General features: G+C 44.4%; 1 protein-coding gene across 10 annotated transcripts in view; it reads right to left on the bottom strand.

Moving 5' to 3' along the window:
• LOC147015001 (protocadherin-10-like) overlaps positions 1-19614 on the bottom strand; it is a 592231-nt gene that overhangs the window by 291682 nt on the left and 280935 nt on the right. For all 10 annotated transcript variants that reach the window (XM_085849272.1, XM_085849275.1, XM_085849281.1 and 7 more), the window contains one exon: positions 10799-10935. In XM_085849272.1, the coding sequence (XP_085705398.1) occupies positions 10799-10935 (137 nt within the window). The remainder of the gene's footprint in view (positions 1-10798; positions 10936-19614) is intronic.

Raw genomic sequence — 19614 nt, 5'->3', positions numbered from 1 at the left:
CAAGGACAACTTTTGCTTTCGTCTGGACAGGTTTGACAGCGAGAAGCTTCGAGACGAAAAAGCTTCAAATTTCAACGATGCCAGCCTGTGGACAACTTCACCTTAGTTCGAGTTTTCCACAGAGGATGCGGAATACTGAGTGCGAGATCACGGACGGCGTCAGCGAGACCATCATGGGACTTGGTGTATTTCAGGCAGGCTGTGCACAAGGAACGGCGTTTCTGCTGCCATCGTGAAGCGACACCGATTTGACAAGATGCCACCAGACGGGCCCTTGCACAGAGAAGCGGCTAAAAAAAGAACCAACGCCCAAGTTACTTAAATGGAAGTTTTCAGGCCAGTCAAGTCCTTTCTTACGTTTGTCTTTCCATATTCAATTGTAATTACCTGGTGACTAGAGTAACCAAAAGAAACTATTCATTAGTGTTGTTGTACGAGACGAATATGGAAATGTTAAATGATGATTGCAATTCAGCGTACGAGTTTGATTTTATTCATACACGATGTGTGGCGATCTACGATTGTTTAAATGACCTCTTTGACTTGAATCAGATGGAATACATTGGATTGTTTTTCGACATTAGGCAATGATGATTCCACCAGTCCTTCATACAGTACATTAATAATACCGGGTTAGTCAGGTAAGCAATTGCGTTATGGGTTAACAATACTCGGCCTCTGCGTAACTAGCTTATGGCATAACTGGATTTAGCTGACTGCCTTCAGGATAGATACAAAGGGCCTTGGGATGGTTGGTGCCCCCCCCCCCCACCAGCTGATATTGTATTTGTTTGGGTGGCACCTGCGTGCCGATCACACCTTTCTGTGCTTCGGTCGAGTGAAATTCTTAACTTTCTCCCTCCAGACACCCCCTAATGTTCCCTCATTACCTCGACCTTAAGGTTGGCCTGATTAGAAATTAATATAAGCCTGTAGCTAACTAAGTTGGAATTCCAAGTTCAAAATGTATTATACAATGAAGATTTGTTTATCGTCTATCAATATCTTTTTCCTTGTACACGGGTAAAATTACACCGATGCCATTCAATGTAGCTGGCTTACACGTGTCTATGTCAGACCACCTCAATGACCTTTAGACATTGCAGTGCACAAGGAATTCATTAAATGAATAAATAAATAATTGGCATTACTAATCACTAAAATAATAAATAAACAGACGTTTCATTTTGTTAGTTTAATGAATTAAACACGAACCCACACTGATTAAACACATTGCCACACACGATTGAATCAATGCTATTCAATACTAACGGGATGGCAGGATGGTCGCGAGGTATGCACACTCACCTCTGAGCTGTCGAGTTGAGGTTCGCATCTCGGCCCCGCTATAAACTGTCATCCTGGCGTTTCACAGGCATGGTGATGCATCAATGTGCATGCCATCCCTCAGAGGGATGTTAAATGGATTTCCCATCTGTCGGCGTTAGTTGGCGGACGTTGAATATCCCATGTTGTCCTTCGCGAAGAGTGGACGAGATATCGCCTGCAACCCGGCCAAATTACAAATTCCTGCTCTAACCTGCAGGGGGCACTGCATCAGTGGCACAGATGTGCTCCCAGAAGTCATCGGCTGCAAAGGAAATGAATTCATTCAATAACAGCATCAATAGGATTTATCCACCTTATCAATAGGATTTTTCCACCTTATCAATAGGATTTTTCCACCTTATCAATAGGATTTTTCCACCTTATCAATAGGATTTTTCTACGTGTTAGTCCAATCTGTAAGTGCTGCTTCCACCTCATGAAGGCAAATTTTTCCATACCAGACCTGTCCTGCGTTTGTTCTATTTTTGCTCTCTGTGGTGGCGTTTGTTTTTTTTCGTCCAGTTTTCCAGGTTAAATCATACCTTGTGCTGTATTTGTCAAATTCATTTTAGTGTCGTTCATGGACTATTCCTCGAAAAACTGCCATGAATATGTGGTCTCTTTTGCCACCGTGTTCCTCGTTTTGCTGATTTCTTCCCAAATATTGTACCTTCTACCTCCTCAGCATTATCCTAATTCCCCTCCTCACTTCAAAAAATAAATATACCATCAGAGATGGGGAATCCCCCGCCATTGAATGAAAAAGGTCATACATATTCCAGATAACGAGGGAGGTGAATTGGAAACAAGACACCATTTGGTCATAATCTCGAAAAGGTTCCCCAGGGGTGAGGAACGTAGTAACCAAAAATAATTGAAATCAGATAAGCGGTTTTCCATTTATTACAAAAAACATTTTTTCAAGATGGCCGCCTCAGTCGGCCATCTTGGATCCGGCCACGCCCAAAATCAACAGGGTTCTTCCTTTTCAGGTGGTACATGTGTGACCCAAATTTCAAATCGATATGGTGAACAGTTTATGAGTTATCGCACTCACAGCTATAAATGTTGACACCCGGACGGACGGACGGACGGACGGACAGCCGGACGACCTGGATGACAACAATATCCCCCTTCCGCAACGCGGCGGGGGATAAAAACAAACAAAAAATACATTATTTTTCATTCCACTTGAATTTCCTTCTGCCATTACTTCCTGTTTCCTCATTCTTTATTTCTCCCTTTTCTCAATATCTCTAAACTGAATCTTCATTGCAGGTAATCGGTTCTTCCTCCTTCCTTTGGAAGCATTATAAAATGCTTCACTAACCCTCCTCCTACATCTATAGCAACACCTTTCTCAGTGCCTTCAACAAAAATTCTTACCACCTTCAGTGCCTTCAACAAAAATCCTTGGCTATCGCTGGTCGGATTTTGTGTCCAACGAGCGGTTGCTGAGAGAGACTCGGATGAGATTTGTTACTTGCATGGTCCGTGAGCGTCAGTTGCGGCTGTATGGACATGTGGCTCGTTTTCCTGATGCTGATCCTGCTGACCAGATTCTCTCAGCGAGGGAGTCTCGTGAGTGGAGGAGGCCAATGGGCCAACCACGTGCCTCGTGGTTGCAGCAGGTTGACCAGCATCTCAAGGAGATGGGGATGGGCCTGGCAACTGACTGGGGGAGGGCCAGACGGAGGCCCCTGAAGTACCGGCAGAAAGTGGACGCAGCGACGCGCTGTTCTGACACATGCTTCCATACCTGACCTGATCCCATGACCTTCCTCTCTGTTTGTCCAATTTGGAAATCTTGAGAAGTCCAGTTTGCAGAGGTTGTCAGCTCACGACATTTAAATCCCTTTACATCCTTTAACGGTGTCAGTCCACTCCACCCGCACCCCTCTGCCCACACATGTCGGCGTCCTTCAAACCCCACCCCTTCCTTTCTATGTGTATTCCTACCATCTCAAAGATTCTCCCCTCACCCTATCCCCTTAAAGCCTCCACCCCATCATGCACGCTCCAAATGCTTCCTCCCCTGTCTCTAAATGTGTGGACCTCAAACATTCGACCACTCATTTCAACTCTCTCATACTCATATGTGGCAATTTCAAATGTCACCATGCAAATTCGTTGGGTATTGGAACCTCTCACCAGCCATGGCACTTCAGCAAAGGAATTATGTGACTCCATGGAACTGATTCAATCTGAACTTTCCGACTCAGATTTCTCCCAATGGCAAATTCTCCGTTCTGGAGTTGGTGATGACAAAGTTCCCTGCTCATGTTTCCTGCTCTTCCTTTGCTCCAATTGGTTAATCTGATAATATACTTGGAAGAGTCAACATCTGACCTCCTAAGCCAGTCGCCGACTCTGCTTCCGACATCATACAAAGTCCTTCCTTGGCACACTTGAACTCCCATCCACTTACAAGGTATTCATCCACAGCTTGATGGAGGAATGCTCTCCTTTCTCAGCTTAACGCCATGGAAACCGTGGTCTTTAAGAATATTGTAATCTCAAGCAATGAAGCCGAGTCAATGGACCGATCGCTTTCCCGTCACAGACAGGTTGGTTGTCTCTGTGTCTTCTACCACCTCCCTTCTGGTCTTGCACCCTCTGATCCGTCCATGCTTTGTACCTTCAGGTTTCTGCAGGCCACGCACAGTCCACCATCAACCCCCTAATGATGAAACTACCTAAATTCTGGATCACTGCTCACCTCCACTCATTTGTTCCTCCTTTTTTTTCCGCCTGTGGAATTAACTTCCACGTTCCCTTCAATCTCATACTTCCCTTTGCAGGACAGCTGTTCACCAGCATCTCAGATCGTCCTCAATTTTCCAGTTTTTCTTTCCTGAGACTTTTCTTCTGGATCCATGTTTTCCACCCCATGCATCCTCCCCTACCCCTCAATTCCTTTCCACACCCAAAATTTGTCCAAGTCTGTCTCTATTTTGTCCTTCAACACTGCTGTTGGTGTTTCTCCTTTCTCTTTCTCCTCCATTAAGTTCATTTTGTTCTGTTGCGTCCTGATCCGTTCAGTGTTCGAGCCCTTTCACAAGCCTTGAATAAAAGAAAGTAAAAGAAAGACAAAAAAAGTCACAAGAACGAACATGCATTTTAATACTAAAGTAAAAGCAGCACTGCATTGAACTACTTTGTTAAAATACACCCTCACCAAACCAAAATGGCAGTGAATTTGACAAGATTGAAACAAAGAGGTGAACATTTCCAATCATGAGACATTTTAAAGGGTCAATTAAAAGCTGGTGGAAAGTCGAGTACATGTTGGGCATTCAGAAAGCTATCAGGACAAGGTATTCACAAGAGTTCAAGAAATGCAAATGTGTGCATTTTGAACATATGTGCACAAATAAATATATTACGTTTTGAATAATTTTGCCCCAATGAAGAGTGCTGTGGATTTTTTGAAGAAGAAAAAAATGTTGTGGGTTATTGGACTACCATGAGTATCTCATTCCAAGAAAATCATGAATTCTCGACGTAAATAGGTCGACTATCCCATAATCGTTTAAAACAGTGTAACCAATCCCTGATCATTGGGAAGAAACTTCATGAGATTTAAAGAACAACCAGCTAGCTATATCATCTGAGGAACCACTTCCACTCATGTTTCCTGACGAATCCCCCAGGGCAAGGGAACAGGGGTGTTATCACCAAATATTCCGAAACAAATGAGCCCACAGATATGCCATTCATCCAGAGACACCTGTATCCTTCCAAATGCCATAAAATGCTCACGTTCCCAACTTGCATTTTCCTCCTATGCCTCGTTTCACCATGCAGAGGAGCCATATGTCGAGGCCTTCAAGCAAATGAATCATTTGGCCGACTGCAGTTCTTTACAGGACTCGGTATAGCCAGTTGTCGAGTATAAAACTCTGTTGTTTTTTTTTTTTTTTTCCAAACCAAAGTCACTGCCATGTTCCAAATGGCTGTGCCAAGTAAACATATTGCTGAACCATCAATCAGCCACATAAATGGAGAAATTGTTTTAAACTGTTAATCTTCGAGCAAAGAAAACTTTGTTGGTGGCCATGGGGAATTTCCAGAATCAGTACAAACAAGTATTTTCTGCAGTTTAAACCGCTTACCACTGATTTGCTGAGCTCTTTAACCTTTCGTTAATTCAAAAATGCAACATTACTCTCTTCTTGTACCATTTTCCAATTATAGTCTTGGCCCAAGGCTTTCAATAACCACCCGACCAAGTGGTTTATTCAGGATGCCAGTGATAACTCACGCACTCTTTGTTGAGAGACGCCATAGAACCTTTAATGGCCACCAAATAATGCTGGTAGACAAGTCCCTAACTTAATGTCCATACAAGGGACAGAACGCTGTGATGCAATGACCCACCTGCAAAGCACCAGTGTGACAACTTATAGTCAAGTTGAGAATCAAATCCAGGCTACACAGTAAAAAAGACAGGTATGCTACCTCTGTCAATCACCGTCCTGTCAAACCCCCCCAAAAAATCCATCATTAAGGATAATACCTTCATATTACTAATGTAATCACGAACATCTCCAAAGATTGTTCACTGTTTTCTGTTAAATGTAGCATCATGTTTATTTTTATGGTCACATGGATTTTGGCAGCAGTCTCTTTTTGTTCATAAGAGTGTAACATAGAAACAGTGGAACGGAGACACGTGTAGGCCTGACCACTGACCAACTGGAGCGGAGACTTGAACTCTTCCCCACAAAGAACACAAGTGGGCAATGATGAAATCAACAGGACATTGATCGAGGTATGCTATCCGCCGTGGAAAGCAAGGAGAAGCTGACCCTGATGATGACCCTACCCAAAAGACCCTGATGAATCAAAAGTCCCGGAAGAGCCAAAAGACCCGGATGAACCAAAAGACATGAAAAATCCAGAAGACCATGAAGACCCAAAAGACCCCGATGACCCAAAAGACACCAAGGACCCAAAAGACACCAAGGACCCAAAAGACACCAAAGACCCAAAAGAGCCCGAGGACACAAAATACCCCGAAGACTTAGATGACCCAAAAGACCCAAAATACCCTGATAACCCAAAAGACCTTGATGACCCAAAATACCTAGATGACCCAAAAGTCCCTGAGCACCCAAAAGACCCCAAAGACCCAGATGACCCAAAAGTCCCTTTGCACCCAAAAGACCCCAAAGACCCAAAATACCAGGTCAGGTTAGGTATGGTAACATGCGCCAGAGCAGCACATCACTGCGTCCACTTTCTGCCGGTACTCCAGGGGCCTCCGTCTGGCCATCCTCCAGGCACATGCCTGGCCCATCCCCATCTCCTTGACATGCTGATCAACCTGCTGCAACCACGAGGCACGTGGTCGGCCCATTGGCCTCCTTCACTCACGAGGCTCCCTCGCTGAGAGAATCTGGTGAGCAGGATCAGCGTCAGGAAAATGAGCCACATGTCCATACAGCTGCAGCTGATGCTCATGGACTATGCAGGTAACAAATCTCATTTGAGTCTCTCTCTGCAACCGCTCGTTGGATTGCTCAGCAACAGCAACCGCTCAGCAACAGCAACCGCTGTCCAACCGCTCGTTGGACACAAAGTCCGAACAGCGATAGCCAAGGACTCTCCGAAGAGACCTGGTACCAAAGGAATTAACTCTCCGTCTCAGATCCTTGGTCAGAGTCAAAGTCTGACCATAGAGCAAGACTGAAAGCACCATGGACCTGAAGACTCGGACTTTCGGCCTCCTGCACAGGTACCGGCAGCGCCACACACCATGATCCAGTGAATCCATGACTGCCCAGGCCCGACTCTGACCTCTGCTGACCTCTGGCTCACAACCAGCAGAGTCATGAATATCACTGCCAAGGGAAGTGAATCTCTTCGTGACCTCAATATCCTCGCCACAAACAAGTACAGACAAGATAGCAGCATCCAATATGTCACTGAAAGCCTGGATCTTAGTTTTGACCAGGGAAACCCATAATCCCAGCGGCTCTGACTCCTCGTTCAGCACCTCGAGGGCCCCCAAAAGGATAACTAGAGTCTCCACAAAGATGACTGCATCATCTGCGAAATCAAGGTCAGAGATCTTGACATTCCCAAACGATACAGCACATCTTGATCTCTCCAACATCCTCCACAGAATCCAGTCTACACAAGCACAGAAAAGTGTGGGGGGCAGGACACACCCCTGATGATCTCCAGTAACAACTGGAAATAAGTTGGAGATGATACCACCACATCTCACAGCACTCTCAGTCCCAGAGTATAGTTCAGACATCAGATTGATCAGTTTTGGTGGCACCCCACGAAGACCAAGAATCATCCAGAGGGCATCCCGATTCACTGAATCAAATGCTTTACAGATATCAGCCCCTACCAAAACTCTCGTCTGCATTCGGTAAGGACCCGAGGAGCAAGGATACGGTCAATCGTTGACCTCTTTGGTGTAAAGCCTGACTGCTCTGGACGCTGGTGGTCAAGCAGATGGTGGTGAACCCTATCAAGAATTATCCCAGCAAAGACCTTGCTCAGCGCTGAGAGCAGCATCACCCCTCGGTAGTTGTTGCAGTCTTGGAGATCACCCTTCCATTTCCAGAGACGGACAACAAGGCCCATCTTCCTGTCAGTTGGGATGATGCCTGTGTTCCACGCAGAGCACAGAACTGCATGCAGCGACAGGAGTACAGCATTTCCACCAGCCTTGAGAAGTTCAGCATGGATGCCACAAATCCCAGGAGCTTCATGCCATTTTAACAGGTTCATCGCAGTCTGTGTTTCCACAAACGAAGGTGGACCACAGTTGATTGGAGGATCAGCAATAGGGATAGTAACACCCCTGGCATCCATCTCGACAGCTGGTGGATCAGCCTGGTACAACCGCTCAAATAACCGGCCCAGCGGGCCTTCACTTCGGACTCCTCTGTCAAGAGCCCTCCACCCTCTGCTCTTACTGCAGTACACCGAGGGATGGGTTTGGAGGTACGCAATGTGAGAATTCCTCTGTGAGCAGGACGAGAATCACTTGACCACAGGTGATGCTAGACCTCCTCACAGATTCCTCAAACATAGGCCTCCTTGTCCACCTTAAGCACGTGTACAGTTTTCCGCCTCAGCTCCTGAACAACGCATTGTGTGTGTGTGTGTGTGTGTGTGTGTGTGTGTGTGTGTGTGTGTGTGTGTGTGTGTGTGTGTGTGTGTGTGTGTGTGTGTGTGTGTGTGTGTGTGTGTGTGTGATGTTTTTTGTGGAGTTTTACCAAAGCATTCTGATGTTGGCTTAATGGTTCGAGTGGTGGGCTTGGGATCCTAGGGTCCCGAGTTAAAATCCCGCTCTGCTGTTGAATTAATACCAGGTGGGGTTAACTCGGCCTGTCATCCTACCGAGGTTGGCAAAATGAGTGCCAGCTTGCTGGTATCCTGTGTCGGAGTGGCGACCCGTCCAGGATTGTGCCCAATAGCCAAGGAGACTGCTTTCGGCAGCACCGACGCTCTGCACAGAGTGTGGTCCCCATGGATGGATTCTGATGTGGAATGTGAGGCACTAAAATGATCGTCACGACATCTTGAGTTGATGAGGTTAATTAACCAAAAAAACAAAATCCATTACAATTCTCCTGTTTTCAACGTGTGCCATGTTAAGGTAAATAAAGCAGCTAAATATGTCCTTCTCCCATGGCTTGGCATTCTAATTACAAAAATAAATCATAATACAATATAATGGGCGTAAGCCTGGAACTTCAACACACTTTTCTCCAAACAATTCTGTTCATACTTCCGAAATCTTCACATTATGTGTTCCATGTATTTACGCAGGTGATGGCGGATTCAAAAAAATCGAATATAGATAGAATTTTCAGAGGGAATCGATGACGTCACAATCAGCAGCGTTCGGAGGCAAACCAACGGCCGGGTCCCAGGCGATGTGCTTTACTTAACTGAGTCCATGAGTTCAGGACGTTTGTTCAGCTCAGCATTTACAACTTTTATCCTGCCATGTTGTTAATCTGTTGATGGAGGTAATATAAAAAATGAATATGTCAAATCATTCGTGTTACTCAACTCATCCGGCATGATGTGTCAAGGCCAACAATCTAAAGCGACCGGTCTCAAACGCCACCATGGGCACCCAGACACGCCACCAATACGAACTGAGCTGTTGAATGCGGCGCAAAACATCCAAAGAAACTACCGTAACCGAGTATTGTGATCCGTCCTGTCCCCAATATCCGTCGTAGACGGGTATCTGCTGGTAACAAAATCAATGATAACATTGTAACAAAGCATATATTAATGAATACTAATAAGATTGAAAACAATGATAAGAATAGTCACATCATATGGCAATAATAAAAAAAAGAACATATAATCCTCGTGTTGGCTCCAAGCATATCTGGGCTTGGTGAAAGGCAAGCTAATGCTTAAGCAGTACAGCAGGCGGGTATGCAACGAGGCTGTGAAGACCAATGAAAATTTGGTCCATCGGACCAACGGGCCCACTGGTGTATAAGATTAATGTTTTCTTACATTTTTATTATTCTTGTTTGTATCTGCTTGTGCAACTTTTAACTTTTATAACTTTTGATGTACACATGAGAGAAATAAATTATAAATGGCATATGACAGCATAATTCATCAAGCTTTGTAAATGTTGATGTTATTGTTGTTAAATCCAATATCCCCATGGGTTTCTTGACGAGTTGCCATTTTCTGATGAAGAAACTTCTACATCAGTAGGAAAGACAACCACCACAATCACCGCACTTGGGGGACAGCAATACCTCAAGAATCTTTTTTTTTTCAAGCGACTCACCAAAAATCAATGTCTAGTGTTCTCTCAGTTTTGCGTCATTGGTCCTTTCCTTTTGGGAAGAAGCAACAATCACTGGTGAATGTTACTTTATAATGCTGTAGAATTTATTTGTTCCTCAACTACAACGTTTAAATCTTTAACAAATCACCTTTTACCAGCAAGAGGACGCTCCCTGCCACTATCCTTCAAATGTGCAACAGTTCTTGAATGCTGTCACCCCAGCCAAGTGGATTGGTAGACATGGACAAATTGCTTGGCCACCTCGTTCGCCTGACCTCTCCCCATTGGACCACATTTTATGAGGTTCAATAAAACTGTTGTTTACTCATCAAAACCACCTTCTTTGGATGAAACTATGGCTATGATCACAAATGCAATTCATTAAATGACCCAACAGCAACAAGAGAATGTTTTCAACAAGTTGGAAAATCAGATTGAACGATGTATTACGAAAAATGGTGGTTACGTTAAAACATAACAATTTCAACTGTATTGAGGAAAGACTTGAATTATGCTTTCATGCACTATTTATACTGTAGTTTGTTTTTATCCCATATTTATGAAAAGTTATTCAAGTTCAAAGTTGCAAAAGGACTTTGTGGACATGTTATAACTATATACATACATAAAATTAATGTTTGTTTGTACATTGAAACCCAAAATGCTTCTTACCTGTATTTGTGGTGAGTTATCATTGACATCTAGCACAGAGACCAACACCTTGGCATATGCTGGCACGGCGTTCACACCACGATCACGAGCTTCCACTGGGAATTCGTGTGTATGCGACTCCTCATAGTTTAAGCGGCCTGCACATCAGAGTGGAGAGGATGGACAGTCAAATTGAAGGAATGCTTTGGACCAGCTCAAAGGGTTGAGAAAATGCAATGAAACAACAAACGCTTTAACTGTGTTTTTAAGCCTCCACTGACAAAGTCGCCGGAGGCATGATGTTTTTAGGTTGTCCGTCCGTCCTCCGTCCATCTGCGATGGGTTTTCATTACCGCGGTAACTAAAGAACGGCTGAAGGGATCCAAGTCAAACTTGGTACAAATTTGTATAATGATGTAAAGATGAACTGATTAAATGATGGGGTCAAGAAGTCAAAGGTCCCGTGAGGTAGAAATTCTGTTACCGCACTAACTTGTGAACCAATGACTGGATTTTGACCAAACTTGGTATAAGTATATATTATGATGCAAAGATGAACTGATTAGATTTTGGCAAAGGTCAAAGGTCATGTCAGGTAGAAATGTGATACTTGAGGACAGCTGAAGGGATTTAAATCAAACTTGGTACAAGTATGTATAATGATGTAATAATGTGGGTGGAAGCATTTTGGTCGATGTCGTGATGTCAAAGAGTGCCGTTCTAGTTTAGTACCTCCGCCGCTGAAGGTGAAGGAGGTTATGTTTTCACCCCATTTTTTTCTGTTTGTTTGTTTGTGTGCAGGATATCTCAGAAAGTTGTGGACGGATCCGGATGAAATTTTGTGCACAGGTTGGGTGTGTGACAATGATGAACTGATTAAATTTTGTTGAAGATCCGGATCCAGATACTAGAATTTTAAAAGTGATTCTTCACCATTGAGCGATCGGGCCAAAAATGATATAGTTCTGTATAGCATGATATTTCAAAAGTGTATTGGACCCGATAGGTTCTCGTGGTTCAGGCATTATGTGGCATAGGTATGCGTTCTACCGAGTGCCCTTCTCGTTTATTTATTGTAATTATTTTAAGTCAGAATCACTGGACATTCGGAATAGTATGCTACCTTATAAAATCGGATATTTAAATTTTTTTATATTTTTGTACACACTGTCGAGGCTCGAATGAGAGATAACACACAGAATGCACAACAATGGGAGCAGGAAGGAAAAAACAGTGGGGAACAGAGACATGAGGAGATTTGTGAAAGGGAGAGGGATGGGGTTGGGTACACGGGGTAAGCAAGATGGACGGGGTAAGTATTTTCAGGAAGGAAATCAGGGAATTTGAAGGAGGTGGATTTTGGGTGGATTAGCGAGGTTAGAAACTGTTGACCGCTGAGTAGATAAATGTTTAAATAAGACCAGATCCCTCCGCACTAGTTCTTTAGATGCTTGAAATGCACACCCCCCCCCCCCCCAGAGCGAAGCTTATTGTAAAATACAGTGACACTTGCCTGCCAAAGACATCCGGATTAAAAAGCACCACAGGGACAAGACATGGTTGGTGAACGAAACTACAAGGAATGATGTCCTGCATTTGCTCCATGCACATTCCAAAGAATACTACACGGAAGGCATACAAAACTGTTAATCGAATGGAATAAGTGTATCTTCAAAGCTGAGGAATACCTTGAAAAGAAAAAGCAAGCGTTGATTTTACGAAACAAGAAGCAAGGAAAGTTATGAATGCAAAGAAAAGTATTGTCACATTTGAAGTACCCTTGTATAAGTAGAAGAACCTATGAGGAAGGTTCATAAGATTTTGGAAGACGTTTCACCGTTTTTACCAACATTGAAAAGCATTTAATTCAGTTTTGTTTCCCACTCCCGAGTTTTCCAACTAATGTTTGTCAGCATATACCGAGTCAAAGTGTGCAGGGTCAATCAAATTTGCAAAAAATAAATAAACGATTCAGAATCCCTAAACCACAGTTCGAATTTTCAACAAAGTATCTGTAATTCTAGTCATCTGTCACAGACATTGCTGAGTCCATCAGTTTGGATTCTTCATTTTTGTACTCAACTCTGCACAATCTACGGAGGTTGGAAATGGAATTTGCAGCATGACTTTCTCTAAAAAAAAGTTTGAATCCATTTTGGATGGAGTGTTTTAGGAATGGATCAAACTATTTTGTGAAATGGAGGGATATTTCAGAAAAGGACAAAGCATGCCAACACATTTCAAGGCTACAAAACTTGTTTATATATATTTATTACATTCATTGTTTCTTTAAAGGGAAAGTATTGCAGGAAAAGATTAGGGCCCACAGTCATTCGGAACAATCTCCTCTAACAAAGGGAAGGAATTAAGAGTCAACCACAATGAGTGGAGTAGCATCAAACGCATACCAGACCAAGTGGGGCAGGAGGTTGAGTCGTTAAATGTCCACACCATCACTCCCCACAATGAGTCGTTAAATAACCAGTTGAGTTTCTACAAACAATCCAATAGTGACATGGCACTTCTGAGACCAACTTGACTTACTTTAGATTAGAATTCAAAACCCAAGATATTTCTACCTCCAGCTGGATTGAAACCCACAACCTCTGGGATCCCAGTCCGGTATACTCACCGATGGGTCACCACTTTACTCAAAAGGCTACCAAGAAACTCCAAAGCTATTTTGGCATGATTTGAGTTTTTTTGGTACATTGCAACGCAAAATGCTTTAAACACAACCAGGATGTTGTCAATGCACAATGTAAATAGCTTCATATCAATGTGAAGTTAAAATCAAATCTGGTAATAAAACCTGGGAACAAAATTTGCTTCCAACCATCTCTCAACTGTCACAACTGCTCTCACACAGTTGCTCTTCAATGTCAATGCAATGTCAATGTCTTGTATAGTGCGACTAAAAGGATGAAGGAATAAGCGAATGGTTTAAGTGACATTTGGTTCCAGCACGTGTTAATGAGATACTGTATTTTAAAAGCAACTTCTAAGATAACAGCAACATAATGCTTGGCCACCACAGAGGCAGCAACAAACAATTAATGTAACACCGAATCCCTCAAGGAGACCCAGTGAGTTTGAAATGTGTATTTAAAAATGTAAAGGGGAAGAAAAGGAAAGCAATCATCCTCTAACACTATGTAGGTTTATTTACAAGAAATGATCGATGTGCCCTGGGGTTTTGTACAGATGAAAAGGTATTATCTAGCTCGCTTGGAGCCTCAGACACACCACAGGAGAAATAGCAGAGATATATGACAAGACATGGAATACCTTATCACGGCCCATTCAGGTGCCACAAATTCAACAGGGGGGTCCAGAGCAGTCAGAAGCAGGAAAGGGCTGTGGTCATGCAGGTCAACTGGAGTTGGCACGATGCTTTTCGGAGATGCAGCCCAGGTAAAAGAGGGGCAGATGGCATAATGGTGGGAGGTGCTCACTCCACATCCCCATAGTCAGCTGAAAATCTTGAATGCCTCCTTCAAACTCTACTGCAGATGTGATCGCACTAGACTCAACTCACTGTATGTAACGCTCGGAGCTCGTTTATGACTTGGGGTGATGCCTCGCCCTGTGACATCTATAAGCCCTGCCCACTATGTGCTCATTGGCTGTTCAGGCATCACTCAAGTTAAAACCCCACCCAAAAACATCTCGCACCGAAACTTCCACTTTGGCCATCCCGCAGGGACACTTTCTCATAAAGGGCATAAAAGACATAAAAGACAGATTTACAGAGGATAAACCATTAAAAAGGGGTTCAGGGAAAGCGGTTCTAGAAACAAATCCTGGGTGGGGAGACGACATGCTTTCTATACGATTATCAACGCATATTCCGATGACAGTTCATTTAACTTTACTGTTATGCTAAAACATGAAGGAAGGGAAATAACTATTCTAATCTACACATTCTTAGCCCCTATAAGTCATTTCTGCAACAATATAATTCGGAAAATAATGCTTTTGGCCTTCGGCTGTGGATGTGTAATGACCGATTAGTTGGAGTTCGGGGGAAGGTGGTTATTGTTGCTGGAGTGCTTTGTGTTTGTGGAATGTTAATTCAAACTACTAGAAGCAACCGCTCCCAAGAAGAGTTGCCAGGGGGGTTATGTTATTATCCTTATTCAAATATGTAATTCTAAATACCACTCCAAAACACCTCTGCATAATTCAAAACACCTCACTGCACAGGAAAATGTGGGGAAAGGAATACTGTACCGTAAAGAGTCAGGTCAGGTCAGGTCAGGTATGGGAAAATGCGCCAGAGCAGCGTGTCGCTACGTCCACTTTCCACCGGTACTCCAAGGTCCTCCGTCTGGACATCCCCCAGGCAGATGCTTGGCCAATACCCATCTCCTTGAGATGCTGATCAACCTGCTGCAACCACGAGGCACGTGGTCGGCCCACTGGCCTCCTCCACTCATGAGGCTTCGTCATTGACAGAATCTGGTGAGCAGGATCAGCGTCAGGAAAACGAGCCACATGGCCATACAGCCGCAGCTGACGCTCACGGACTATAAATGTTACAAATCTCATTTGAGTCTCTCTCACAGCCGCTCGTTGGACAGAACGTCCGACCAATGATAGCCAAGGTTTCTCCGAAGAGAACTGGTACCAAAGGAATGAAGTATCCATTTCAGATCCCCAGTCAGAGTCCAAGTCTCACATCTAGAGATCAAGACTGGAATCACCAAGGACCTGAAGACTCGGAGTTTCGTCCTCCCACACAGGTACCGGCAGCGGCACAATCCATGATCCAGTGAATCCATGACTCCCCAGGCCCGACCAGACGTCTGCTGACCTCTGGCTCACAGGTAGCAGAGATATGATTATCATTGCCAAGGTAAGTGTATCTCTCAGTGACCTCAACATCCTCACCACAAACAGGTATAGACAGGATCGCAGCATCCAAGATGTCATTGAAAGCCTGGAGCTTAGTTTTTGATCCAGGAAACCCGTAATCCCAGCGGCTCCGACTCCTCATTCAGCACCTCATGGGCCCCCCAAAAGGATATCTCGAGTCTCCACAAAGATGACTGCATCATCTGCAAAATCAAGGTCAGAGATCTTGACATTTCCAAACAATGCACCGCAGCTTGATCTCCCCCACATCCTCCCTAGAATCCAGTCCATACAAGTGCTGAAAAGTGTGGGGGCCAGTACACACCCCTGACAAACTCAAGTAATAACTGGAAATAAGCAGAGATGGTACCACCACATCTCACAGCACTCTCAGTACCAGAGTCTAGTTCACACATCACATTGATCAGTATTGGTGACATCCCATGAAGACCAAGAATCCTCCAGAGGGCATCCCGATTCACTGAATGAAATGCTTTACAGAGATCAACATAAGCTGCAAGCAGCCCCTGCCAAAACTCTCATTCTGCGTTCGGTGAGGACACGAAGAGCAAGGATAGGGTCAATCGTTGACCTCTTTGGTGTAAAGCCTGACTGCTCTGGACGCTGGTGCTCAAGCAGATTGTGGCGAACCCTATCAAGAATTATCCCAGCAAAGACCTTGCCCGACATTGAGAGCAGTGTCACCCCTTGGTAGTTGTTGCAGTCTTGGCGATCACCCTTCCCTTTCAAGAGGGAGACAACAAGGCCCCTTTTCCAGGCAGATGGGATGATGCCTGTGTTCCAGGCAGAGCACAGAACTGCATGCAACGACACGAGTATCCAGCCCAGCAGGCCTTCACTTCGGACTCCTCTGTCAAGAGCCTACCACCCTCTGCTCTAATTGCAGTACACCGAGGGATGGGCTTGAATGAACGCAATGTGCAAATTCCCCTGTAAGCAGGACGAGAATCACTTGACCACAGGTGATACTCTACCCCCTCACCGATTCCTCGCATATCGGCCTCCTTGTCCACCCTGAGTGCACGTACAGTTTTACGCCCCAGCTCCCTGAGCAGCTCAGCTTTGCCATTCAGCCTGACCCCGCAACTCTAGTCAATGGTATCCAGTGTCCCTTGAGAGACAAAATTCTTCTTCGCCCTCCAGTGAGTTCCAAGACATCTCCTGGCAACATCAAGGGAGGTGGTCTTGCAGGTACTCCACAACTCTTCAGGATCCCTCAAAGCAGCCAGACCCCCCAAATCTCCACTCAGCTTGCTTGCAAACTCCTCAGCTATGCTGTCATCCTTGAGCTTGCCAACATCCAGCCGAGGCTGGGATTGTACCATTCTCCGAGATTTAATCTGCAACTTCAGAGTTGCTGCAATAAGCCAGTGGTCAGTATTGGGGAACTCAGCACTCCGGTGGACCCTGCAGTTCTGGATTATCCTCCAGCGACCAACAACGAGCACATGGTAAATTTCCTTTGCCACACCGCCAGCGTTGGAATACCAAGTCCAGTGAGGAGTCTGTGGGCACTGAAACCATGAACCAGCCACCTTCAGTCCATGAGTAGTTGCAAAATCAAGAGACTTAGTGTTATTCTGGTTCACAGTTCCAGACCCATAGGGACTGTGGGGGAAAAACTTTATATTAATGTATTCTAAATTGTAACAAATGGAGTTTTAGAAATGTAACTTTTCTGCTACAAGTTGAATTGGCTGTCCTTTCTGGCCAAGAGACTTTTGCCCTAAATGATGATAAATGTCTTGGTCTGGAGTGGAGTGACCTGAGCTGATAACAGCGAACCTTTGCCTCGAAATGTACGAAGTGGCTTCTCGTCGAAAGGACATGTCTGCAGTCTGGGTTGATAGCCCCCACCACTCTCTCATGAAAGTATAAAATGCTTTGAAATGTAAAATTGTTTCAGTGCAAGTACCTGAGGAAGTATAGAATCTCAGTGGCTTGTGCTCCTTGGAACTGACCAAGTACCAAGTTAGAATAAAACTCTCTGATGTAATGTGGAAGTGAATTGAATCGGGTTGGTCTAACTGTAAACTAAAGTAAGAATAAATGAAATAGAACCAAATAATATTGCAATCAATGGGGATTCTTAAGTTCATTGTATGAGGGTGAAAAGTGTATGGTGGATGATTAGAAAATAAATTGTTTCACAAGGAAGGACTTGTGTGGACATCGGTTTTATCAGTGTCAATGGGTTTTATGCAGGATTTTATAACCAAATCGGACAAACGTTAAACTCTGCCTGAAGTCAAATAGGATTCCACATTCGGCCAGGTAGAATCCTTCAACGATCACAACAAGGTGGGTTAAAAAAATCCACATCAGGACCAACACACGTATCATAACCATCCCCATCAGTTCCCGTCGATGCATTAAAATCCCCTAAGACTAGAAAAGTATCTCACCTGGGGCACTGATCAACCACAGACTCGAGCGTGGCATAGAATGTGTCCTTCATGGTGAAATCACTCGCCTCAGTCAGAACATCAACAAAGACCAGAGAAATGACAACCAAGTAGTGACGAATCCTTTGTCTCATAATACGTGCATTGACCTGTGTTACCTAATTATCATTGGAGTCAGCTTATTGGACACAGCTACAGCAACTCCTTGGGAATGGTAACCATCAGAGCAACCAGACCAATGGTAGGTGCAACCATCCGCCATGATCTCACCGGAATCCGTTCTCTGAACGTCAGAGAGTGCTGCCATACCAATGTCCAAATGCTTGAGTGCAGATGATAACAGAGGCAGGTAATCATCCTCTCTTCGGGATAGGACATTCCAGGCACCCACCCGAAGGGACCGCCTCAGGTTAACCCAAGAAGACCGCCATCTGGTGGACGACACCTCAGTACCACCCCGACACACTTTCCCGCAATCTGACCCGGGAATGTTACCCTGTGGTTTCCCTCCTATCATCAAAGATTGAGAGTCCCAAAGGCTTTGCCGAAATCCCGTCATCCGGTGAGCTGCCCTGTGAAGGACAGCTGCACAGGAGGTACTCCCACGGAGGGGGTTTTCAGATTTTTTTTCTGCTTTTAGAATGTTTTGCTGAATGAAGGGTTTTACGGTGGCCGGAGTACAAATCCTTCCACCAGCCTCCTAGTAAGAAGTAACCCAACTGCAGGAGGACTCCAGAGACACAGTTGGGTACTAGATATGGATGGCCATTGGCTCACAAGGAGCTCCTCCGCCCTTTGACAGGTTTTGTTCTTCATCTTGCTGGGTGTCCATATTATACACCCTCCTCACCAAGAAACTTGGTGGGGGAGACGGTTTATTCACCGACAACCCGACCATGGAACAGGTTAGTACAGGTTCACATGGTACCTGTGGCAAGCCACAGATCTAATCTGACCTGACCTGATGTAAAGAGTGGGACTTGTAGTACCCTCTCAAACCTGGAGCCGTGTAGCATGGTACAAATCTACATGGAGAATTTGCGTCCTCCTCACCCCCCCTCCCACCCCCCAAAACCCCACTTCCAAGACCACTGGCAAAGATAAAAACACCAAACACCCCTATGCACTAATTGGGGTCATGCTGATCCTATGTAACAATTCTGGATGTAATCGGACCAGAGCTATAGGAGGAGTCGTGCGACAAACACACACAAAAACACGCAGGTCGATCCGTGCATCATCGTCAGGATGTATTGCATTTGATGTTTCGAAATATAAATGTCAATGTGAAATATTATTTAACTCCACTGTTTAAGTTGTGTTTTTAAATAATTATAATGTATATTAGATGACTAACTAAAACAAATATTTATTCTGAATTATGAAGCAATTGTTCTGGCGGGAAAACTGTTGAAGTCAGAAAGGTATTTTGGAGGATTTGAAAGGTGACAAGATCATTTGTTTCATCGATTCAGTTGGGTGAGTCAGGGTTAAAGAAGTGTTTGAACAGAGCAATATTTCATCTGGAGCAAAAATATATTTTTAATATACAAA

This window comes from Eptatretus burgeri, chromosome 12, assembly GCF_056783735.1.
Source record: "Eptatretus burgeri isolate ZD-2024b chromosome 12, Ebu_testis_v1, whole genome shotgun sequence".
NCBI lineage: Eukaryota > Metazoa > Chordata > Myxini > Myxiniformes > Myxinidae > Eptatretus > Eptatretus burgeri.
This window is presented reverse-complemented; position numbering and strand designations above follow the sequence as displayed.